The sequence below is a fragment of the Bufo bufo genome, chromosome 4 (genome assembly GCF_905171765.1).
Source record: "Bufo bufo chromosome 4, aBufBuf1.1, whole genome shotgun sequence".
Classification (NCBI taxonomy): domain Eukaryota; kingdom Metazoa; phylum Chordata; class Amphibia; order Anura; family Bufonidae; genus Bufo; species Bufo bufo.
The window spans coordinates 511,592,832-511,618,022 of NC_053392.1; the positions used below are offsets into that span (position 1 = coordinate 511,592,832).

At 45.4% G+C, this 25,191-nt stretch overlaps 1 protein-coding gene and 1 long non-coding RNA gene across 2 annotated transcripts; one reads left to right on the forward strand and one right to left on the reverse strand.

Moving 5' to 3' along the window:
- Window positions 1-14,142: 14,142 nt before the first annotated feature.
- Window positions 14,143-21,515, forward strand: NAA20 (N-alpha-acetyltransferase 20, NatB catalytic subunit). The gene is made up of 6 exons (XM_040429690.1): window positions 14,143-14,276; window positions 15,503-15,527; window positions 15,649-15,739; window positions 17,764-17,899; window positions 17,972-18,117; window positions 20,350-21,515. Exons 1-6 carry the CDS (start codon window positions 14,224-14,226, stop codon window positions 20,433-20,435), a joined length of 537 nt encoding a protein of 178 aa, XP_040285624.1. The 5' UTR covers window positions 14,143-14,223; the 3' UTR covers window positions 20,436-21,515.
- A 131-nt stretch (window positions 21,516-21,646) lies between these two features.
- Window positions 21,647-23,395, reverse strand: LOC120998838. Its single transcript, XR_005778489.1, has 2 exons — window positions 21,833-23,395; window positions 21,647-21,730 (listed from the first exon to the last, which is right to left on the reverse strand). It is a non-coding gene; the product is annotated as an uncharacterized LOC120998838 (long non-coding RNA).
- Window positions 23,396-25,191: the final 1,796 nt, after the last annotated feature.

The window sequence follows — 25,191 nt, forward strand, 5'->3', positions numbered from 1 at the left end:
GCCCTCTCTCCTTCTGTACCAGTTTGTAACTCGTCTTGTTTATGATTAGTGCAATTGTCTGTATTATGTATGTATACCTCTTCTCATATGTACAGCGCTATGGAATGAATGGCGCTTTAATAATAAATAATAATAATAATAATAATAATAATAATAATGTGTCGTGCGACATTGATGTCGCACCAATGTCACGCAACAATTTTTATAATGATAGGCTATGGTGTTGCACATGTGACATGCTGCGATGCGACAGTCGCAGAAAAATCCATCTTGGATGTCGCAGCATGTCACATGTCGCAGTGCGACACCATAGCCTATCATTATAAAGATTGTTGAGACAAAATGTCGTGCGACACATGTCGTCGTGTATCCCTAGCATTAAAGGGGCAGGGCGCTGTGGAGGTCACTGTTAAAGAGTCGGGGACTGTGGAGGTCACTGTTAAAGAGGCGTTCACTGTGGATGTTACTGTTAAGGGGGCAGGCTGCTGTGGAGGTCACTGTTAAGGGGGCAGGAGTCACTATTAAAGGGGCAACTGCTGTGGAGGTCACTGTTTAGGCAGCAGGGTACTGTGAGGTCACTGTTAGGGCAGCGGGGTACTGTGAGGTCACTGTTAAGGGAGTGGGGTGCTGTGAAACGCACTGTTAAAGGGCAGGCTGCTGTGAAGGTCAAAATTAAGGGGATGGGCTGCTATGGATGTCCCATTTTTAAGTGGCAGGGCACTGTGGGGGGGTCAATGTTAAGTGGTGGGGGACTGTGGAGTTCACTGTTCAAGGGGCGGGGTGCTGTAGAGGTCACTGTTATGGGGGATACTATCGATATCTTTAAACAACACAGAAACATTAAATCTAGGATCAAGTACAGTGCTATCTAGAATTTGCACAGAGATGGCACTGGTTGACATATGGCGATCTCTTTATGGAAATAAGCAAGTATTTTCTTGCTTCAGTAATACATATAGGTCCATGTCCCGAGTTGATCTGGCTCTCGCCAGCCCCGGGCTCATCAATAGGGTAAAAAAAATGAATTATGAAAGTCATGGTATCTCGGACCATAGCCCGGTCTTGGTAACACTGGACAGTCCTAAGAAACCAAACCCAAATAGAATTTTTAAACTCAACCCCCACTGGATGACAATGATAAGGAATCTAGATAAGATTAATGAAGAAATAAAACTCTTTTGGAGGGATAATGTGAATTCAACACACATCCATATGGTTTGGGACTCACTTAAGGCATACCTTCGGGGTATATATTCATACGAAATCAGGAAACAGAAAAATCACTTTGCCCAAACTCAAAAAGAAATAGAAGGGAGGCTCAACCAGATAACGAATGAGATTATCCACGCAAACACCCCAGAAAAACAACTTCAACTTAAAAAAGCACAAGATGAATATAAACAATATCTACACAAAAAAGCACAGAACAAAATGTTTTTTTCAGGGTTGAGGAGTTTTAGTGAGTCCGGCAAGCCAAGCAGATTACTATCTATGATAGTTAAAAATCAAAGGGGAGGTTCCAATATTATGGGAATTAGGGCAGAGGCAGGGAACATCCTACGAGACCCTGATGACATTCTTAGGGAATTCACTAGGTATTTCACGACACTATATCAAGCCAGGCCTAAAAATCAGGGAGGAAAAATAGATCAATATCTGGATAACATTGAGATCCCTGAATTTGACCAACAAGACTTTGACTGGTTAAATAGACCTATACAACTGACAGAGCTACAGACTACGTTGCAATCTATCAAGGGCAACACATCCCCAGGGGTGGACGGTTTCCCATTTGAAGTATACCGGAAACATGAGGGAACGATTCTCCCCCAAATGTTGGAGGTACTAAATAAATCTTGGATGATGGGTTCCCTACCCCCCTCATGGATGGAGGCCACTATCACACTGATCCCTAAAAAGGGGAAGGATCCGTTGTTAGCTGCCTCCTACCGCCCCATCTCTCTGTTGAATACAGACTATAAAATTCTTGCCAAGCTGTTAGCCAACAGATTAAAAACTGTCATACATAAAGTCGTCCATGTAGATCAAACCGGGTTTATTCCCAAAAGAAACATACAGGATAATATAAGGCGGGCCTTCCTGAACATCCAGACAGGGGACGGGGGGGGACTGCTCCATCCTGTCCTTGGATGCCGCCAAGGCCTTCGACAGGGTGGAGCGGTCCTTCCTTTGGAGAGTATTATTGCGGGTGAAGGTGGGCGAATATTTCTCCAGATGGGTTCGCATTCTGTACCAAAACCCGGTATCTCGGGTACGTATAAATGGTGAATACTCTGCCCCTTTTCCCCTGAACCGAGGAACACGCCAGGGCTGCCCCCTCTCCCCCTTGCTCTTCTCGCTGTTCTTGGAGCCAATTGCATGCAAAATTAGAACAGATGTGGAAATATCGGGCTTCGGGTGCGAGGGAGAAGCTGACAAAATTAGTTTATATGCGGACGATATGCTGCTCTTTTTGGGGAAGGGGTATATAGACTTGCCCAGGGTTATGGAAAGTCTGGATGAGTTCGGATCACTATCTGGATATGACATAAACTGGGAAAAATCCAAATTTCTTCCACTGAGACGCTCGGTTCCACGGGGCCACAACTTCCGGGTTAGTATACTGACCCCAGCAGACTCTCTATTGTACCTGGGTATCCAGATAGGGACCAAACTGGAACATTATTTGAAACAACACAGAAACATTAAATTAAATATACTGTGCGAAGCCGTGTATAGTGTATAGATAAAAAGTTATATAAAAGGGGTCTCACTGAGTTTTGGGTATAGTGTGGCTGTGCCTGCGACTGTCACCGCTGGCCCTGGGAGACATCTTAGAACATGGGTGTCAAACATGCGGCCCGCAATGAATATCTTTGCGGCCCGGCAGTCTAGTATCTCTGAACATGAGCGCGCTGCTATCGGCGCGCTCATGTTCTCTCAGCAGCACGGGGAGAAGGAAGCTGTCCTCCCTCCCCCCTGTGCTGCTGCCGCTGCCACCAATGAGAAGAGAGGGGGGGAGGAGGGGCGGGCGCACTGCGCCACCAATGAGAGGGGCGGAGGAGGGGCGGGCGCACTGAGCCACCAATGATAGGACTATTCCCATTTCCCACACAGAGCGGCGCCCAGCGATGTCTCAGCACTCACCATTAGTCCTGGGCGCCGCTCCGTTCGCCCGCAGTGCCCCATTACTGTCTCCTCTCCTGCTCCACATGCTGCTGATTACTATCGGAGCGATGGGAGGAGACATCAGCTTCACTAGTGGGCGTTCCTTCTCTCTGCGCTGCGATTGGACAGCGCTACAGCCAGGAAGAAGGAACGCCCACTAGTGAAGCTGATGTCTCCTCCCATCGCTCCGATAGTAATCAGCAGCATGTGGAGCAGGAGAGGAGACAGTAATGGAGCACTGCAGGCGAACGGAGCGGCGCCCAGGACTAATGGTGAGTGCTGAGACATCGCTGGGCGCCGCTCTGTGTGGCCTGATAGTGAAAGTCAGTCTTTAACACAATACAGGAGGCGGGTGCCGGCAGCAGAATCGCATTGCCGGCACCCTGCCGCTGACAGGGAGCTGCGATCAGAGGCAGTTAACCCCTTAGGTGCCGCACCTGAGGGGTTAACTGCTGATCTGCCAGTACCAGCCTCCTGTATAAAGGGGTAATTTATCATTGGTGGTGCAGTGTGCCCCCCCCCTCAACCCCCCATCCCATTAAAATCATTGGTGGCACAGTGCGCCAGCCCCTCTCAACCCCCCCAGTATTAAAATCATTGGTGGCAGTGGCCACAGGGACCTCTCCCCTCCCCCTCATTGGTGGTGCAGTGGCAGCTTCTGATCGGAGCCCCAGCTGTGTAAGCCTGGGGCTCCGATCAGTTACCATGGCAGCCAGGACGCTACAGAAGCCCTGGTTGCCATGGTAACATCCCTGATGCTGTGTGCACAAGGCACAGAGCAGCAGGGACAGTGTAAAGTCCTATTCACCCTGATAGAGCTGAATAGGACAAGGGATGAAAGATCCCAGGTTCTCGCCCCTAAGGCTACTTTCACACTTGCGTTCAGAGCGGATCCGTCTGAGACGGATCCGCTCATATAATGCAGACGGTGGATCCGTTCAGAACGGATCCGTCTGCATTATATTGTAAAAAAATATTATTATTTTTTTGATGCGGCCCACATAAACTTAAATTTTGTTTTTTTTGGCCCATGTTAGCCTTTGAGTTTGACATGCTTGTCTGATAGACGGAAGACTCAGGAGTCTATCTGACAGATCTCTCTCGTTTTCATTGTTGCTGACAGGTTTCCACCCCTTCGCAGATGCTGCTCATTATCAGTCAGGTGGCTCTTTATATGTTCCACCTCTCACTTTGGATTGCTCTGCTTGTGTGGTGGTTCTCCTGTTCCAGTTACATCTCAAGCTAAGTCCTTTACCTTTTCTTGGTGTGTCTGTCCTGACTAGGCCTCAGGGAGACACTAGCTCCTTCAGTTTGGAAGGAGCCGCTGGCTCTTTCCCTGTTCCCTAAGCTGAGGGTTTGGTGCAGTGTTTCAGCAGTCTCAGGTTCCTGTGCATGTGCATTTCTACCATTGAGATTTGCACATGTTGTTAGCAGCTTAGGTCAGAGTATCAGGGAATGCTGGGAGGTGACCTCTTTATTCCCTAGGTTTGGGGCCTAGTCTGTTGTTTAGTTGTGGTTCCCTTTGGTTGTCTTTCCTTCCCCGTACTTCCTGTGACAGCGACCAACCAGTGTTCGAGTACCAGTTGGTGGAATCATTGATCAGGCATCTGCAACATACTGCAAAAGAACTTGTCCTAGACACAGGATCTCTCCAGCATACAGCCACACATAGTGGGTCCACTACAGAAAATTCTGCAGTGCCAAAATCCACACCAAGTCTGCACCAGACAAGGTGTGGTGAGTTACGTTCAGATGCTCTTGCAGAAAATGGCTGCAGTGTGTGAATTTGTGAAAAGTTCATCCATTTTGCTGCCAATTAAATATTGCTTTATTTGGGGTCGCCCCTGTCGGGGCGGGTGCTCTGTGTCGTTGAGGCAGGTCTGAGGATAGCCCCTAACCATCCGTATAGGGAGGGCTCTAGACCAGGGCATTATAGGAGTGTCCAGTTTGCCATACGCACAGAAGCATTTGGTCACCAGTGCCCATTATTACACCGGGGCACTGACGCCATCCACTGTCTATCTGATCGTATGTCTACAGGACGGGGCAAGATCTAACCATTGCTATCTTACCGCGGTCCTAGACGGTGGCAATATATGTGTTTATATGTATGTTATTTTGTCTTTCGTCCCACTGCAACCACTTATGCTTTTAGTGAATCTATAGTAAGGCCTCGTTCACACTTCAGTGTTTGGTCAGTGATTTCTGAGCCAAAACCAGGTGTGGGTCAAAATCACAGAACAGGTGCAGATCTATCCGTTATACCGTGGCTTCACTTTGGGTTTTGGCTCACAAAGTGGGGCAGTGGGCTTGTTCAATTATCTGTGTCATGCTACACTATATACATGTATCACAGACCGTTTCCATGGCACCCCCCCCCCCCCATTCCAGGACTAGGTTCTATCTCATAAATACCCTACTGAAATTCAGCAATTACCCTGATGACAATTTACCTTTAGACCTGGCCACATGCCACCAGTTTTTGGAAGTCCCTATTTTCCAGCAGGCTTCATAGAAAGTTCCCATTTTTTTTTAAAACTTTGCATCTTATACTGTCTCTTTGTTCTATGAGTAAACTGAAGGTGGAGGCGACTAAGGTCTACACACATTAATCTTCTATTTCCGGATACAAGCAGGAAAAGAGGTATAAGGTTCTATCTAGATAGTATAAACTCCAGACTTGCTTCTTAAAATATACTCCTTAACTTTTTGATGTTGTAGGTGTTGCAACTAGGGAGAGACACAGGTTCATATATGTTAGGAATCCCTGGAAATCTAGATCCTATGGAAGAAGGTGTTCTCCTTATACTCATATTTTCGCTAAGATTTCAAGACAATTCTAAAAGATCTTAAAGGTTTAGACATTTTCTAGTGCAGCATTTCATACCATAGCCACTTATACTGGACCTCCTCCTAGGAGCGCCTTTTTTAAAAGTCTCAACCATATGATAAGAATGGAAGAACTAGCTGCAGTCAAGACTGACAAACTCCCACCATCCTTCATTCTTCAAGGAGTCGGATGGGTTCAGGTCCAGGAATACAGAAATATGAAGTAACTGTGCACACTGTGGACATTCCATATGTGCAACCGCACAGTTTCCTGAATAGATAGCCCACATAAAGGAATGTAATGTGCAGGCACCAGACGTAAAGCACAGAGCGCCTGTACCAGATTTGGATCTGCATCGCTTTGACATCAGGAGGGGAAGCCATTGGGAGGTTAGGGGAGAAGCAGAAGATGGGGAAGGGTGGTGGGTTTGGGCACTTTCAGACAAAGCCTGCTCAGCTGGGCACTTGGGAGCCGTTTTCAAAAGGAATAAATGTGATTTTATTGCGACAGGAGGCTCCCATTGTGCATAACTTTCTTTACTACTCCCATTAGCAGCAGGAATAAGTATTACAACAGGTGAAAGAAGTTTTTTCAAAACAGGTAGTAAATATGTAAATGAGGAAGTCCAGGTAGCCAATCAGTGATCCTCTTAGTGTATAAATCATGGTGTTGGTATAGATTCTGCCTCTTTCTTGCTGCTCCCAACCAAGGAAAGATATGTATTAGTAGTTTCACCTTGTTATATATTAACCATTTATGTTTTTAAATGCATAAAATGTAATTTCATGTGTTTATCTTCTATATTTACATGCGGTGCTTCACTGGCGCATTTCCCCGGTCAGGCACTGTATCCTCAACCACCGTTTGTCACTGCGGTAGTGCGTCTCCTCACTGACTTAATAAATCTTCCCCTGCGAGCTTTATATACCCAATTCGGCCTTCCACCCATTACTGTACCCTCAATTTTACCTCCGTTTCCTCCTTCAGTCCCCAGGCACCGTTTTCCTCCCATTCTAAGCCGAAGTCTCGTGTATCGCGAGATTTCGAGCGCTCCACTCTCTGGTCTGTGAGGTGATTGCGCACGCTTTCCAAATCACCTCAGCGCAGCTAAATCACCTCACAGTGACAAAGCACGTCGGTACAGTTCCTACTCCTCACATTAAAACGACTGTTACATATATACACATATATACACATTCTTATATATATCTACCTCTTCTATCTAATTGTAAGTATATTTTATATATTTACTGTGCATGCATTCAGGGACTTATACTGGTCTGTATACATTTATGCTGACTAAGTATGTGTACCTGAATGCGCATTCTTGTATTCATACAAGTATAAAACACTGATTTTTCTACCCCTTTTTCTCTTCCATTTCATATCCACTTATTTAGCAATATGAATCCTTCTGAGGAACAAACTAATACCCAATCCATTCAACCCATTCCCATTGGATATGAGGTATTAATTTCGGATTCTATCCAACAAATGGTGGATCAATCCGTCTCAAAATCGGTATCTGTGGCAATACAGTCAGCCATGGTATCCATTCAGGACTCCATTGCTAAATCCCTTTCACTAGTAGTAAACCAAAGGTCCCCTCAAAATTTTCCATCTACCCCGACTGACAACTTCCTCTCTGCGGAAGATTCAATTACGGAGCTGGCCAAAGGTTTTAAACAACCGGGCAAAACAGCCAAAAAGAGAAGGTTTTCAGAAGACCCAAAATCCCACACACTGGGAAAGGGTCAAAATTTTAATGAATGTCCGCATAAACCATGCGGCAAAGGTAATGGTGGCGAAAATCCCCACAAAGGACCCTCCACCCGGGAGGAGACTACCAATAGCCGGGTTATGACAGCCAGTAAGAGGGCTAAGTTCATCTCTTACAAAGAAATATCTTCCTCTGCATCATCAGATGATTCTGATTCAGTTCTGAAAGACGAACTCCCATTTTATTATGAGGATGACTATCCCGAGGATCCTGAAGAATCCCCTTCAACCAGCCAAATCCCAGAATCTTTCATTCTAGATAGTCAGGGTATCCCTTTCTTTAACCCCGACCAGATAAAACACCCTAGATCTGGAGAATGGGTTCCCCAACCTCAAATTTCAAAATTTCTGATGCACTGGGTCAATAAATCCTTGGATAGATCCTCCAAAAACAAATTAAAAGCAGAATGTCCAAGACCAACTTTACCACATAAAAAATCCTTAACTCCTGAGCTAGACCCTATCATTTTTAAATATTTAAATAAAACGGTAAGAACCCCAAAAGAGGTCTGGACAGATCTTTTAAACTTTGCCAAGACAAACTTCTAGATTTATTAGGACCCCTCACAAAAATATTAGATCTATCAGAGCAATCCGCTATTACAGGCCAACCAGTAGACACGTCGGTCCTTCGGGGCTGGGCCCAAAGAGCCATCTGTTTCTTTGGAAACGTTAACTCCGCCCTGAGTGCGGAAAGAAAACGCAATATATTAATGAAATTAGACCCACAACTCTCTCATCTGGCCAATTCAGACCCTGATGAGTCGGCTGAAGGCTTCCTGTTCGGAGATTCCCTTATCAAAGAGATAGGGAAATTTGTTGGAGTATTTTCCTCCCTCGATAAGGCCAAAACATCCCTAAAGAAAGTGGGTCAACCCAAAATTTTTGGCAGGGCTGGGAAAGGCAGGGGCCGCTTTCCCAGCCGAAATTCACAATTCAGACAAATTCAGCAGGCTCCCTTCCAAACCAGACAGACCTTATACCTTCACACCATCCACTACACCATTTTTCCCTACCAGAGGACGCCCGTGGAGAACCCGAGGCCAACGAGGTTTCCCTAGATCCAGACCATCATCAGGTAAGCTCTTCTACCCCAAACTATTCCCACATTCCTCTAGGGGGAAGACTGAAACATTTTTTCCAAACATGGTCTTCTCTAACCTCAGACTCATGGATCCTGAACACCATCTCAGGATATCAGATAGATTTCCAATCCTCTCCCTCACAGAACCACATTCCTCAACCAATACATTTCTCCACTCTAGATCAAGACCTCATAGAGTCAGAGATACTAGATCTTTTCCACAAGAGAGCTATCATTCAAGTACCTCCTCTATCCCCAGATTTTATCAGCAACATCTTTCTAGTAAAAAAGAAAGACGGAGGTCACAGACCGGTCATAAATTTGAGAACCCTCAACGATTTTGTGACTTATCATCACTTCAAAATGGAGGGAATTCACCTTCTCAGGGACCTATTACTCCCTCAAGACTGGCTAATAAAAATAGATCTGAAGGACGCGTATCTCACTGTACCCATACATCCTCTCCATCAACCTTTTCTACAATTTTTCTGGAACAACCAAAAATGGCAATTCACTTGCCTTCCATTTGGCCTATCATCGTCCCTTGGTGTTTCACCAAATTAATGAAACCAGTGATATCATCCCTAAGATCCCGAGGGGTACGCCTAATTATATATTTGGACGATATCTTAATTATGGCACAATCACACTCTTTAATCCTTACCCATTCACAATGGACCATTTCTCTTCTAACCAGTCTGGGTTTTCTAGTCAATTACAAAAAATCCATACTATCCCCATCCAAAGAAATAGAATTTTTGGGATTCAATATCAACACCGACTCTGCTCTACTGAGTCTTCCTACCAAAAAACTCACTTTGATTCGAAGAGAAATCCGTTCAATACTAAACAAACATCTAGTCTCACTACGAACCATTGCACGAATTGTGGGCCTCTTGTCGGCCTCCATACAAGCAATTTTCCCCGCCCCATTACATTACAGAGCCCTACAGCGTCTAAAAACTCAACATTTAAGGGAGGGCCTACAATATTCGGACAAAATTCCACTATCCTCAGAAGCCAAAGAAGAACTTCTTTGGTGGCTTCAACATATTCAGACATGGAATGGGAAGATGATATTCAATTCCCTACCAGATCTGATTCTAGAATCAGATGCCAGCCTTTCGGGATGGGGCGCTCGTTGTGGTCCTTATTCCACAGGAGGGAAATGGTCAGGTTCAGAATCTCAGCTACACATCAACTGTCTGGAATTACTAGCCGCCTTTTTCGCCATGAAAAGTTTCGCGAAAGACAAATCACACTGCTGCATCCTTCTACGTATGGACAATATTTCGGCAGTTCAATACATCAACCGTTTCGGGGGCACTACCTCCAAGATTCTAACCGACATTGCCAAATAATTTTGGCACTTCTGTCTAGACAGGGATATCATTCTAAAAGCAGAATACCTTCCAGGTATAATAAACTCAGTTGCCGACTGGAATTCCCGATACCTTACGGATTCCAGCGACTGGCAATTGAACCCTTTCATCTTCAAACAAATCAACAATCTATGGGGTCCCCTCCTCATAGATCTATTTGCATCACGACTGAACACCCAACTTCCCACCTTCTTCAGTTGGCGCCCGGATCCAGAAGCCTTAGCCCTAGATGCTCTCCGCCAAGATTGGCCACAAGGACGTCTTTACGCCTTTCCCCCCTTTGCACTAATATCCAGAGTTCTACTTCAGACAATCACTCAGAAATCCACACTAGTGATCATCACCCCATGGTGGCCGTCTCAAACATGGTTTCCCACACTACTCAGTCTGACGATAGATATCCCGAGAATTCTTCCCTCTCCCCAAGATCTGCTCCGAGACCCTTCGGGTCACCTACACCCTCTAATCCTATCGGGACACCTAACTCTAATAGCTTGGCTGATCTCAGGCAACAAACAATCGACCTCGACCTTTCACAATCTACTATTGACATCCTCTCTGACGCATGGGCCCCGGGTACCAAAAAAAGCTTATAGATCAGCCTGGAAAATTTGGCTTCATTGGTGCACTCAACGGAACCTGGATCCCATTCATGCACCTATTACCCACATATTAAATTTTCTTTCTGAATCTCTTAATATGGAGAAAGCTTATAGGACCATAAACCTCTATCGTTCTGCAATATCATCGGAACATGCCCCTATTAACTCAATCCCCGTGGGCAAAGATCCCATGGTTTGTAGACTTATGAAAGGTATTCGCTTTAGAAACCCCCCGAGACCTAGATATCACTCCACTTGGGACGTTACCTCCCTTCTAAATCTTTTTTTCTACGTGGGAAGATAATGAACATCTCTCACTAAAATTACTCTCTTTTAAAATCACAACCCTCTTATGTCTCATATCCATTAAAAGGGTTTCAGACGTTAGAGCCTTAGACATCTCCCACAGATTCTTCACACCTAACGGTGTAACCTTCCAAATCACCAGAAGAACCAAAACCAATCTCCATACGGTATCTTATCCGGCCTTTCCTTCTAACAACAAACTATGCATTGTCCGTTGTTTAAAAACATACGAATCCATGACCCAATCTTTACGCTCTCCTCAATCTTCCCAACTCCTTATCTCCTTCTGCAAACCACATCTTCCAGTATCTTCCCCTACATTAGCAAGATGGATTAAACTAACCATGCAAATGGCAGGAATTGATACAGCAATCTTTGGCCCACATTCTCTTCGAGGAGCGGTTTCCACTAAAGCATTCCAAAAAGGAGCTTCCCTCTCTGAGATTTTGAAGGCCGCGGATTGGTCTTCAGAATCCACTTTTAAAACTTTTTATTTTAAACCGGATTCTCATGTATCCATGTCTATCATATAAACTACATTTGTGACTTTTGATATACATTTAGCTTTAAACTTGCACAATGGGAGCCTCCTGTCGCAATAAAATTGGAGATTTTCCTAGCTATTGTAACGGAAAATATGGATTTTATTGAAGACAGGAGGCGAGCATTGTCCCCCCCTATTAACCCAACCCTAATTGTATATATATTTTCTGTTTCCATAGCATACTAGAATATCTTCAATTTCCTCAATCCTTCAGCGACCATCGAATGTTCCTGTTATTCCGGTTTTGTTCCCTCCAGATTTATTCTACATTCTGTTTATACTCAAGATCCATTTAATTAATTCTACTTACTACATCTCAAGCCATCAAGAAAGAGGCAGAATCTATACCAACACCATGATTTATACACTAAGAGGATCACTGATTGGCTACCTGGACTTCCTCATTTACATATTTACTACCTGTTTTGAAAAAACTTCTTTCACCTGTTGTAATACTTATTCTTGCTGCTAATGGGAGTAGTAAAGAAAGTTATGCACAATGGGAGCCTCCTGTCTTCAATAAAATCCATATTTTCCGTTACAATAGCTAGGAAAATCTCCAATTTTACTGGAGAGTGAGTTAACACACAAATGACATAAAGCAGGGGCATACACAGATATCATAGGGCCCCATTGCAAAACTTAGTATGGGCCCCAACCAGTATCCTATACGAATGCGACAATCACGTTCAGCTAACGCAAAGTGCAATGCCCCTGATGTCTGACTAATTTAGATTTTTTTTATTATGTGGGAGGAACTTTACTAAAACAATTGTATTTAACCACTTCCCGACCGGCCATTGACTATAAACGTCCTTGGGCGGTTGGTTTATCTCTGAATGGACGTTCTGGAACGTCCTTTCAGAGATGGCAGCTGCGCGCTTATCGTGCTGCTGCCGAGCAGGGGCGCCCGCTGTCAGTGACAGCAGGGCACCCTAGGGAGAAGGCAGGGACCGTTTATGGGTGTTAATGCCTTCTAGATCGCTGTGTATACAGATCAGGAAGCTCTATGCTGCTTCCTGTCCCAGCCCGGTGGTCATGTGACCGCCGGGGACGGGGGAGTGCAGGAGCTGACGGGTCTTCCATAGACCACGATCAGCCCTGCACTGAGGCTGTACAGCGCAGTATTCTGCTGTACAGCCTGTCTGGGGGGTGTATTTCCATTGTAACTGGGGCTACTATGTCAGCCCCAGTTATAGGAGAAATCAATAGTGACCTGGGTAAAGGACCTTTGATGACATCCCTGCGCTCATCACATGGTCCATCACCATGGTGATGGATCATGTGACAGACCGTGTGATGAGCGCAGTGACATCACCACAGGTCCTTTTCCTCAAATAAGAAGAAAGAAGAGAAGCCGAGCTGCGCGAACAAGTGGATGAGGTAAGTTAAATTATTTTTTTAACCCCTCCAGCCCTATTGTACTATGCATTCTGTATTAAGAATGCTATTATTTTCCCTTATAAACATGTTATAAGGGAAAATAATAATGATCGGGTCTCCATCCCGATCGTCTCCTAGCAACCGTGCGTGAAAATCGCACCGCATCCGCACTTGCTTGCGGATGCTTGCGATTTTCACGCAGTCCCATTCACTTCTATGGGGCCTGCGTTCCGTGAAAAACACACGATTTTCACGCAACGCACAAGTGATGCGTGAAAATCACCGCTCATGTGCACAGCCCCATAGAAATGAATGGGTCCGGATTCAGTGCGGGTGCAATGCGTTCACCTCATGCATTGCACCCGCGTGGAAAACTTGCCTGTGTGAAAGAGGCCTTAGTGTTTCCTGTACATTTAGGGCAAATTTCTGACAGAATCTTAAAAGCAAAAACTCTTAGGGGGAGATTTATCAAACTGGTGTAAAGTAAAACTGGCTTAGTTGCCCATAGCAACCAATCAGATTTCCCCTTTGATTCTTCGCAGCTTCTTTGGAAAATGAAAGGTGGAATCTGATTGGTTGCTGTGGGCAAGCCAGTTCTACTTTACACCAGTTTGATAAATCTCCCCCTTAGTTGCCCATAGCAACCAATCATAGCAAAGATTTAATTTTTCAAAAGCACTACAAGAAATGAAAGCTGTGCTGTGATTGGTCGCTAAGGGCAACAAAGGCAGATTTTCTTTTAGATCGTTCCCTAACTCCTACAGTCAAAAGCCTTCAGGAAGGCGGCCGACATTTGTGGAATGCCACTTGTCACAGCTGTACGACTCTCAGCTCCCTCTAGGACATATAGACAGTGACTATAAATGGGAACGTGCTGGCAGCTGCACTGACAAGTGACGACTGCAGGCTGGTGATAAGAATAGTCAGCCAGCTGCTACAGATTGGCCATAACTCACTAAGCCCCGCCCAGCTACTGATGCACGCCCCTCACGTCGCCAAGACGACCCATAGTCCACCCAACCAGTATCCTGCATGGCAGCCGAGTGTTTTGCCAGTGCTCTGACGTCACTTCCGCGCACGCTTTCGTTCCGTGTTTGCCCGACTTCCGCCAGTGCTGCCCGGTTAGCTGCTGGTCCAGAGGGAGGATGACCTCGCTCAGAGCCTTCACCTGCGATGATCTCTTTCGGTTCAACAACATGTGAGACAAGGGGCGGGAGTGCACCTGATATTTAGGGGTGTCTTTTCTCTGGGCTCCTTATATGACTCCAAGTACAAGTTTCCATAGGCCTGTAGGACTGGTGTCTGGGAGGAAAAGTCTATTAGAAGTCCAGGCGGAGTACATATATAGAAGAGTCTGTAGGGCAGGATTTAAAGGGGTGTCTCACCATAGCCTCTCCATTTTGGATGGCAGCCGGTTTGTCTACCTGACCGTGTGTACACCGCCGTCTCCTGCACACTCTACAGGCAGCCGTTTGGGGTGTGGCCTTTTATTTCACAGGGGACTATTGGTTTATGGAGGTTGATGAGATGTATGGGGCTCGGTGATAACGGGGCAAATGGATCTCGTGTATCAAAACAACTGGCTGTTACCCGTAGCAAGCAATCAGAGCTAAGCTTTCATTCCTTAAAGGGTTTGTCCACAATTGCATTTATAAAAAAAAAATACCACCCCTCTCTGCCAGACTTGTGAAGGGAAGCATACTTACCTGCTGGCAACTCAGTCCCTGGCTGTCTTTACTGCACTTCGGTCCCGGCATGGATTGGCTAGTCACATGCGCCGGCCCGTTACAGCCAGTGACTGTCCTCTGCAGTCATGTGCTGCTTGGGGTCCTGTCACCGCTGAGGCCAATCATTAACTGCTGCAGCGCACATCACCCCCATCTGTACCGGACGTTTACATGTGAGGACTACGGAGAAAACAGCGGAGGACAGAAGGGGCCGGAGCAGAGCAGAGGGCAGCAGGTAAGTATGTTTCACTTCAAAAAAGGCAATCCTGGACAACCCCTTTAACTCTGGTAAAAGAAGCTGTGATTGGTTACTAGTAGTGGCACCAAAGACCCTTTCTTTTAGACCCATTGATAACTCTGTCCCTGTATCGGAGGATGGTTGAGGACATCAGTTGTAGTGAAGGACAAGCGATTTATAGTTCGGCATCCACCGGATACGTTTTTTGGAGATGACTGATGTTCAGCTGTGGTCTTACAAACCAGACACTACAACTGGGTAATTCTTAAAGGGGTATTCCCTTCTCAGAGATAGGGGCAGGTCCCAAAGGTAGAACCCACACCTATCTCCAAAGTGAAAGAGAGCACACAGCGCAAGCGGCGGCCACCTCTCCATTCAGCTAAATCTGCTCAGATGAGATTGCGGTATTGTGTGCGGCCTTGTCAAGCACTTTATAATATGTGGACTCTTCTTTTCCAGAAATTTGGATCCTCTCACAGAAACTGTATCCTTTTTGAATATTTTTTCAACCCACCCGAGTTCTTCATATGAAGGGATATTGTCCCAGTGATGACAATAATGTCACCTACTCTTATTGGTTCAGATCTCCTTAACAGAAGCGGTAGTATGGGATCCCTTTTTACTTACAGTACCTGGCACACTGGCCCGAATACTTCATTGTTGCCGAGGCGCCTGGTGGAGAACTTATGGGTTACAGTAAGTATTTTTCTATAGGATAATGTACATTATATGTCCTATGTAGGTATACATGCCATAAGTGAGGGGTGAGTACAGTGTCACAGCACAGGTTGACAAAGAAGTTTCCATTTTTTTTTATGAGCCTCAAAGGGTTAAAAATAAACCGTGCTCACCCACGCGATCCCCAGACACTGCCCCAATCCTCGAAGCCCTTCACTTCATGGTCCCTTTGAGCTTGCCTTTCCTGGGGTTTCCAGGATGTCAGTTCAGAAGCAAGGATCGGACCAGGTTGGGAGGGAAGGGGTGCGCTATGCCTTTTGTCTAATTTTTAACCATTTGTGTTTTTATTTTGCTTTCCACAGAAAACCTCTTTAGAGCAGATTCATGCATACCATTTTTAAAGGGGATTCAAAATCTGCTTCACCTAAAATGACCGAAGAGTCCGGTCGCACATGTGCACGGCCACTCCATTATTTTCTAAGGGAATTCCGTAGATAGTGGAGCACTGTACTCGGCTGTCTCTGGAACTCCCATAGAAATGAATGGAACGGCCACACACATGTGCGACCGGCGGTGCAGCTCCTCCAGGGTTACCTTAGGTCTCTGTGCTGCCTCTCTGATTAATGCCCTCCTTGCCCGGTCCGTGAGTTTTGGTGGGCAGCCTTCTCTTGGCAGGTTTGCTGTTGTGCCATGTTCTTTCCTTTTGGTTGTGATAGATTTGATGGTGCTCCTGGGGAACATCAAAGATTTGAATATTTTTTTATAACCTAACCCTGACTTGTACTTCTCAACAACATTGTCCCTTACTTGTTTGGAGAGTTCCTTGGTCTTCATGGCAGTGTTTGGTTAGTGATGCCTCTTGCTTAGGCATTGCAGCCTCTGGGGCCTTTCAAAAAAGGTGTGTCTATGTAATGACAGATCATGTGACACTTAGATTGCACACAGGTGGACATCATTTCACTAATTATGTGACTTCTGAAGGTAATTGGTTGCACCAGAGCTTTTTATGGGCTTCCTAACAAAGGGGGTGAATACATACGCACATGGCAATTTTCTGTTTTCTATTTCTAAACAATAGTTTTATTTATACATTTTTCTCATTTCACTTCACCAACTTAGACTATTGTGTTCTGATCCATCACATAAAATTCAGATTAACAAAACATTGAACTTAAGGCTGTAATGTTACAAAACAGGAAAAAAGTCAATACTTTTGCAAGGCACTGTACGTCAGTGTGGTCGGTCCAGGGTAGCCGTGTGGCTTCGTCAAGAGCAAATGTCACAATGCAGATCTTCTTAATATTGCTATAGTGAATACAAACGGGAAGACGGGGCATCCCTCTCATGTACCTCTGTGAAGGGGAAATATATCGGAGAGGAGGCCATTAGCCCTGATTTTAGCTCTAGGATAGAATAAAGTAATTTGAATCTTGAAATAAACCCCATTCTCTATTCTGATCAAGATATTAAGGTAGACCAAAGGTTTGGCCATTCGATACTCCTATGAAACTAATTGGCCGCTTCCTAGGACGTGACAGTTTAGAAATACTGACTATGTGAGGAGGTTTTAAGAGGCTGTCCAACCTACATGAAAAATTAACACGCAAGAGTGATGTGCAAAAAAAAAAAAACTCCTTTTAGAAAGTCCCCCTGTTCCAGCACCACTGCTTCTGTCCCCGCCAGACCAGTGATAACGTCCTGTCTGTGTGACATGTGCATGTGACCACAGAGACACAAATCGCGAATCCTGGCCGTGTACATGCCACCAATTATTTCAAGCTACTGTAGAAATGTCCTATCCTTGTCCACAAAACGGACAAGAATAGGACATGTAACGGACATACAGATGGGGATAGCAATCAACGTCTTTTGCTGCCCCATTGAAATGAATGGGTCTGTCTGCACCCGATCCACAAAAAATGTGGATCGGATGTGGACCTAACATCTGGTTGTGTGCATGAGCCCTTAGTCTGTCGTGTGTCCCATGAGCTGTTTGAAGACCACATTATTCTCTGAAAGTAATCCTATTCGTTTTGCTGCAGTAATGGGGAAAGCTGAAGGATCCGTGGCCAGAGAGGAGTGGCATGGCCACGTCACAGCACTTTCTGTAGCTCCTGAATTCCGGCGTCTTGGTTTGGCTGCTAAACTCATGGAGCTCCTGGAAGAAATATCTGAAAGGTGACGACTCTTCTGTGTACAGCACAGACTGGCTTTTATACGGTGTACTAATACCTGCTTCCTCGTATTCAGGAAAGGAGGGTTCTTTGTGGATCTTTTCGTCAGAGTGTCCAATCAGGTTGCAGTTAACATGTACAGACAGCTGGGTTACAGTGTGTACAGGACCGTGATCGAGTATTATTCAGCCAGCAATGGGGAGCCAGATGAGGACGCCTATGGTAAGTGTTGAATACAAACTGATTTGAGGTTGGGGGTGTGGACGTCCTGTTGCTTACAGTGTACCCCAAGTGTACTCTCCCACCCGATCGGACATTGATCGCGGACAGATACGGCTGCACTCAGTACAGTTGCTCAGGTAACCATATGATGCCCAGAAAGTATTGGGCAGGGGTTCTTATAATTAAATAGGACCTATGCGTGATACTAGCCAGGCATCAAATGGTTGTTTCAGCAGCTGTCCCTCCCCATGCTCAATGTCAGATTGGGTTAGAGAATATTGATGGAGGTACATTTTAAAGGGATTGTCCAGGTTCACAGCTGAACCCGGACATATCCCCTTCTTCACCCAAACAGTGAGATGAGCATCGCAGCATACATTCATGCTCCGATGCCCTCCCTTGCCCTGCACAGGACAAGGGCTTTTTATGGAGATCCAGTGACGTACCGGACTCTCCATAGGATAAGCTAGGCGGAGGCTTTCACCTAGCAGTGTTCCCGGTGACGTCACCAGCACTAAGGGGTGGGTTTTAGTTCTGCCCTAGCCTGTAAAATGGCTAGGGCCCTCCCATTAGTGCCGGTGACCTCTTCGGCAACACTGCTAGGTGGAAGCCTCCGCCTAGCAGTGTAAAAATGTAAACAAAAATGGCCATGCCCTGCGGGATACAGCACAGCACAAGGGCGAGCATCGGATCTAGAGATGAGCGAATTTCCGGTTATGAAATTTGTTTGCGATTCGTTTACTGGTAAAAGGTGAAATGCGTTATGGATTCCGTTACCACGGACCATAACGCAATTCTATAACGGAATGCCTTTAGAGGCATTCCGTTATTCATTCTGTTATAATAGAAGTCTATGGGCTGCATAACGGAAACGGGACCGAGCCGTTATGCAGGCCATAGACTTCTATTATGATGGAATGCCTCTAAAGGCATTCCGTCATAGAATTGCATTATGGTCCGTGGTAACGGAATCCATAACGCATTTCGCATTTTACCAGTGAACGAAGCGTGAATGAATTTCTTGCTCCAATGCTCATCTCAGAGGGGCTATCTGGGTGAAGAAGGGAATATGTCCGGGTTCAGCTCTGAACCCGGACAACCCCTTTAATGGAATTGCTGATATCATCAGGTTATCTCCCCTATGGTCACTACTTGATGTAAAACTCCACTTACAATTTGTGGCATTAGACATGTAAGTCATATTTTATAATCCCCACAGACAAACATTAGCCTTCCAGCTGGTTATCCTGAAGAATTTAAAGGGGTTTTCCAGCAGTTAAAGGGCATCTGTCTGCAGATTTTCACCTATGACACTGGCGGACCTGTTACATGTGCACTTGACAGCTGAAGGCATCTGTGTTGGTCCCATGTTCATATGTGCCCACATTGCTCAGAAAATGATGTTTTAATATATGCAAATGAGCCTCTAAGAGCAACGGGGGCGTTTCTGTTACACCTAGAGGTTCTGCTCTCTCTGCAGCTGCCGCACCTTCTGCACTTTGACAGATTCAGGCACGTTGGGCCCTGTCAATCAAAGAGGAAAGGCCTTGTGACTGATAGATGTGAAGACGCGGGCCAAGGAAGAGGCTGGAGCACTCTCCTGCGCACTGCCGCCACTTCTACTCTGCTGTGCAGGGAGCTGCAGCTGGTCCTATCCACTCCAATGGGGACCAATATGCAGGGGGAAATGAGTGAAGGAGGATGGTGCATCCCCTTCATTCTTAGGATTGCTGTGGATGCCAGAGTTTGTACCCTCACCGATCACGAAGTGATGGCATATTCTAGCAATAATGTAAATATATTCCGAATCTTATAGGAACTGTTCTAACTGCGATAGGACGATCGTCTCTGCATGGAGATCAGTGCCACCACCAAATACAGGGTTTATCTAGTTCTGCCCTTGAACTTTATATCTTATCATTTATCTTCCATATTCCAGATATACAATTATGTATCTGGACAATAATACATTAGGAACTCATTAGCCACCCCTCAGTGTAGTGTCTGTGATGCAGTAGTAATTTCTGGGCACCCTATAAAAGGTCCATTACTTTCTGCCATATATAAAAATAAGACGTTGTACTACTGGCTCCTATGCACTGGGTGCTTGGGATATAAATGTAAGAAGTCTTCTGGTTGGGCTGGATCATGTGTTACGTTTACTTTATCTGTAGTGTGTGTGATTTCGGTCATTCTTGTAGGGTAACCTAATACCTTGTGCTTTCTTTGCAGACATGAGAAAGGCACTTTCCAGAGACACAGAGAAGAAGTCCATCATACCGCTGCCGCACCCAGTCAGGCCGGAGGACATTGAATAACCTTAGCTATGGTTCTTGGGCAAAGTAGTCTTGATCAGATTTGCATATTCTGTATATTTAGCACAATACTAAATTAGTCCTACAGGATTTAAGCACACTGCTAAGAATATTTTATGCCATGTTCTCCAAAACTATGTCATTACACTTTGTATGGACATGTGCACGGTAAAGCTGGCCATACACTTTAGATAGATGTAGGCTGAACACTCCTTCGGTCAATAGCTATCTCTTCTGACCCTGACTACCCTACACATGCACGCTCGGCTGAGGCTGCGTGTATTGTGAATGGGGAGAAAGCCGCTGCCAGGCACCCCTTGAAGTCGCTTACCTCCCCCGAGAACCCAAAAAATTGAGAATGTGGTCATTCATTACGTTCTATCCTACTTTTCCCTGACATCTGCTGTCTGGGGATAAGACGCCTCCATAAACATTAGGTGATGACCCAGTCCCACTGAAATTGGCAGTTCTCTTCTCTTAAAGGGGTTGTCTCATCTTAGATATTGTCAGATAGGTGCAGGACAGGACCCAAGTGAGCGGAGACAAGCCGCCCTCATTTAATTTCTATGGCACTGCCGACTCTCGCAGTCTTATAGAAGTTCATGGAGCGGTGGCTGCACTTGCTCGATGCATGCACTCTCCATTCACTTCCATGGGATCTGCCAAAATAGCAGAGCTCGCTCACTCAGCCACATTGAGAATTCCATTAGAAACTAATGGAGAGCACGGTGCGCATGCGCGGTGAGCTCTTCTTCACTTCGGGGGTCCGTTCTGGAGATAGTTGCAGATCTCTGAGGTGGGACCTGCACCTAGCTGACTCCTAGTGAAATGCCATCAAAGTCTGATATGATACAACTCCTTTCATCTAATGTGTATAGCCATCTTTGTTCTGGTTTTGATCTGTTGACAGTTATGTCCTACTTGTGATATTTTGGTTTATCACCCGACTACCTGCAGATTATTAGTTAAGAACTTTTATGCTGTCAGACTTGTCCCCCTAGCTAAGAATCATCATTTCCTCTCCTCTCCCCACCAGTTCTGATAAAGTAGATTTATCTATAACTCACAGCCAGATTTATGGCTCTGGAACAGATCCCATCAGAGGAAAGCATGAACTATTCCATTAGCGACATGCTATTCTGCTGCAAGGCCGAACCAAGACCTCACTTAGGTTCTTCTCTGCGGTTTTAAAGTTTGTGATAAAACTTTTTTCTTTTAAATCAGATTTATTGTACGAAGGGTGTTTTTAAAGAGAACCTGTCACTCAGGAACCTTCTGGTGCAATCTCGTCAAATATACTAATATGAGGATAGAGGTACAGTGGTGTAAGCTTTGCATACAGGACATGGAAAGGAAGCTTAAATGATTTTGCCAAGTTTAAAAAATGACCACGCATCCACAGTATAAGGGATAACTGATCAGTAGGTGTCTGCTGGTTCCCCCTCTGATCCCAAGAACTCTTTCCACCCACCCTGATGGAGCAGCAAGTCAAGCTTGCGCCATTAATTCATTAATTCTCTGTGGGACTGCCGGAGACAACAGAGTACAGCGCTCGGCTCTGTTCGGTAGTCCCATAGATCAGGGATGCTCATCCTGCGGCCCTTCAGCAAAACTACAACTCTTGGCATGCCTGGACAGCCTACAGCTATTAGGGCATGCTGGGAGTTGTAGTTTTGCAACAGCTGGAGGGCCGCAGGTTGAGCATCCCTGCCCTAGATAATGAAGGGAGCGAGAGGGTGCATGCCGCCCTGACGCTCCTTCAAGATGGGGGATCTGGCCTCCATACCTAGAAGTGGTGGAGGTCACAGCAGTCTGACCCCCCCCCCCCCCCCCCCATCCTGTGGCTAGGAAATACCTTTAAAACGTAGCATAGCTCCTTTTAAAGGGGTTTTCCATCAGTGTCAATCACTGGCTCTCAGTGGGGACCCACTTTCCAAACCTTTGTCTGTGTGTCTAGCCGGAGTGAAATGGACAGCAGGAGGGGATTGGTGAGGTAACGCTTTTTTTTTTTTTTTTTCCCTATTAAAAATAATGTCCTACCTGGAAACACTATTTAAAGGGGATGACCAGGATTAGAAGAAAGTTGCATCTGGTATTGCAGTCCAGACAGCCAGTGGAGGAGCAGAGCTGTTTTGGGGAGACAAGAAGATACATTGGTTTTAGTAGGAGCAGGAGTCATGGGATTATTACTGCATCATGTAACTCAGTAACAGATTCTCTTTAATGTAGAGCAAATCATTGCTCCTAAAACCTCCGTATACAAACAATTTGTACTGTGAATCGGTATAGTTTGCCTCGGCCATTATCTAGTCATTACCGACAGCTCCACAGACCTGCTGCACTCATAGGGAGCGTGTCCGTATTAATATAGCCGGGACTTTGCCCAAGAACCTTCTGTGTGTGTGTATATATATATATTGCTCCAGTCTGCCAGCCAGCTGTAATAATGTGCTCCGCGTCTAGGAGCTAATGATGCTGTAAAAAGCTGATCTGAACAATGGATGGAATAAAATGTGCTGCTGTTCTAGAGACTATAGTGAACGTGTATGATCATTTCTGGGGGTGACACTAGGAAAATGAAGGATTTCTACAATTTGTTAAAAAACTTGGGCAATTATTACCTTTTATGTTTACAGAGGGGGGGGGGCAGCTTGGATTATTTCTTGGCATTCTGGAAGTGTTTAGAATGAAAGCACTTTTTATCTTGTATTAAGGCAGCTGGTGGATGGATGGGGTCCATGTTCTGTCATTTTTTTTTTCATTGACTTGAAATTGAGATTGAAAACTTGAACAAAATTGTGCATGCTACCCAGTTGTCTGACCAGATCGATGGTCCATGAAGAAAATCAAACAAGTAAAACGGCCCATTAAAGGGAATCCGTTTCCTGCTTCCACTGTAGTTAACCAATGCAGTGTAGCTCCGTCTATCTTCTTTAAAACTATACTTTTGTCAGGGTTATCCATATTTCGGAAAAGCAGAAAATGAATGTTATTCAGTATGCTAATGAGAAAAAGTGCCCAGTGCGGCATCAACAACGGTTCGAAGAGCCCAAGTCTACCTCCTCCTCTGCGACGTCACCATCTTCTTACAACTCTGCCCACGACGTCGGCGTCTGCCTCAGCAAAATCTCATGTCGCCAATGGCTCCGTTGCATGCGCTATACCTACAGTGAGTCTGATGCCCACTGCAGAGAAGTCACTGAGGAAGTCTCCTGTTCTGCGCTTAAGACAAGTGGTGACATCATGGGTGGAGTTGAAAGAAGATAGTGACATTGCGGAGGAGGGACAGATTGGAAAGCGCAAGGAGAAGTTCTGGGAACAAATGAAAAGGCGGACTTGGGCACTTAAAGGAGGCAGGCTTGGGCTCCTTGAACTGTTCTTGATGCCCACTGGGCACTTTGAGGCTTGTTAGCATACCGAAGAAAGTTTTGGTTAAATACAGTAGAGGTAGGTGACATTCTGTTTAATAGGTGAGGTTTTCAGTCCATGTACTGTCCATTCTACACTCGGACAGCAAACAGATGTGACAATCACTTGTCTCAATGAGCCCAGAGCTGCATTCACATTTCTGCAGTAGTCAGAGCCATGAGCGGATTGGCCTTAGACCCTACAGTGAAAATTCCTGGTGGGCCGATGCCCAGGGGGCCACTTAATCCCTTTTCATGGCCGTCAGCAAGGTATATAAAGATCTGATGTTCTCAGCATTAATAAACGTGGGAGCATCAGGTACTTGAACAGAGTTTCATACAGCACACCACAAGAAATTTTCATTGCAATTTGTGTTTTATTCAGCTGGACTTTACATCATTTTGGAAAGCAACGTTTCGGGCTTTACATATTGCGCCCTTCATCAGGCTGATACATGTAAGTGAAAATGAAAAACATCCATTAGATATATGCTCGCTAGTGCCTCTATTGCATATCTGATATGCATAAAGAGAAAACATTCAAGAAAGCAACAGACCAGGCCATAACATGTAGAAAAACATAGTATTAAAAGCATGCAATGCAATCTACCAGAAACAGGCTCACATGGGGCGCTTCAATAATCGATAAAATAAAGAACAGGATGGACTGAATTGGCGTTTAATAATAGTGGAGATTCACCATAACAATATACAGCAATAGTAACGATTCAGTACATAAAGTGAACAGAGGAAGCAAGCCTTCTTACCTATATCTCATAAGCGTGAGTATCGAGCCGGCATATCCGCCATGATGGCGATCAGTGTATAAATGGTAATGTGAGGTGCGCTATTGGTTTGCGCTAATTAATGGCCGGAGAATACCAAATGGTGTTGGTCTTGCCATTGGTCATTTACGCAGTCACTCACAAAAGTTCAATTAGTGCAATTGCGCACTAGAGCGGAGTATTGCGTGAGGACGAGAAGGCGGCGCGGGCAATAGACCTAACAGGATGTGGTCACCAATAGTCCTCGGCGCATGCGCAGATGCAGGTACACATCAAAGTGGCCATATTGGAGAGGGGCAGATTGCGGTCACCAACGGTAATGAGCGCATGCGCGGACGCATGCATACGTCAGGGTGGCCATATTGGAAAAGGGCAAATGCCCTACCGGTGGGAGCATCAGGTACTTATGTACCTGGCCAACAGCTAAAGGTGCCTTCCTGAATTCAACTGTATCACCGTCCTCAGGACGATCATACAGTTTCATACTATGGGGCGGGCGGCAGTATATTGTGCTGCACTGTGGTATTTGGTTCTGCTGAGGCAGTATGTTGTGCTGCACTGTGGTAT

Coding starts and splice junctions, on each gene's coding strand:
- NAA20 (XM_040429690.1), top strand. CDS start 14,224: ATGACCTCGCTCAGAGCCTTCACCTGCGATGATCTCTTTCGGTTCAAC. Junction 15,528..15,648: donor TGGATCCTCTCACAGAAACT/GTATCCTTTTTG, acceptor CAGAAGCGGTAG/TATGGGATCCCTTTTTACTT. Junction 15,740..17,763: donor TGGAGAACTTATGGGTTACA/GTAAGTATTTTT, acceptor GTTTTGCTGCAG/TAATGGGGAAAGCTGAAGGA.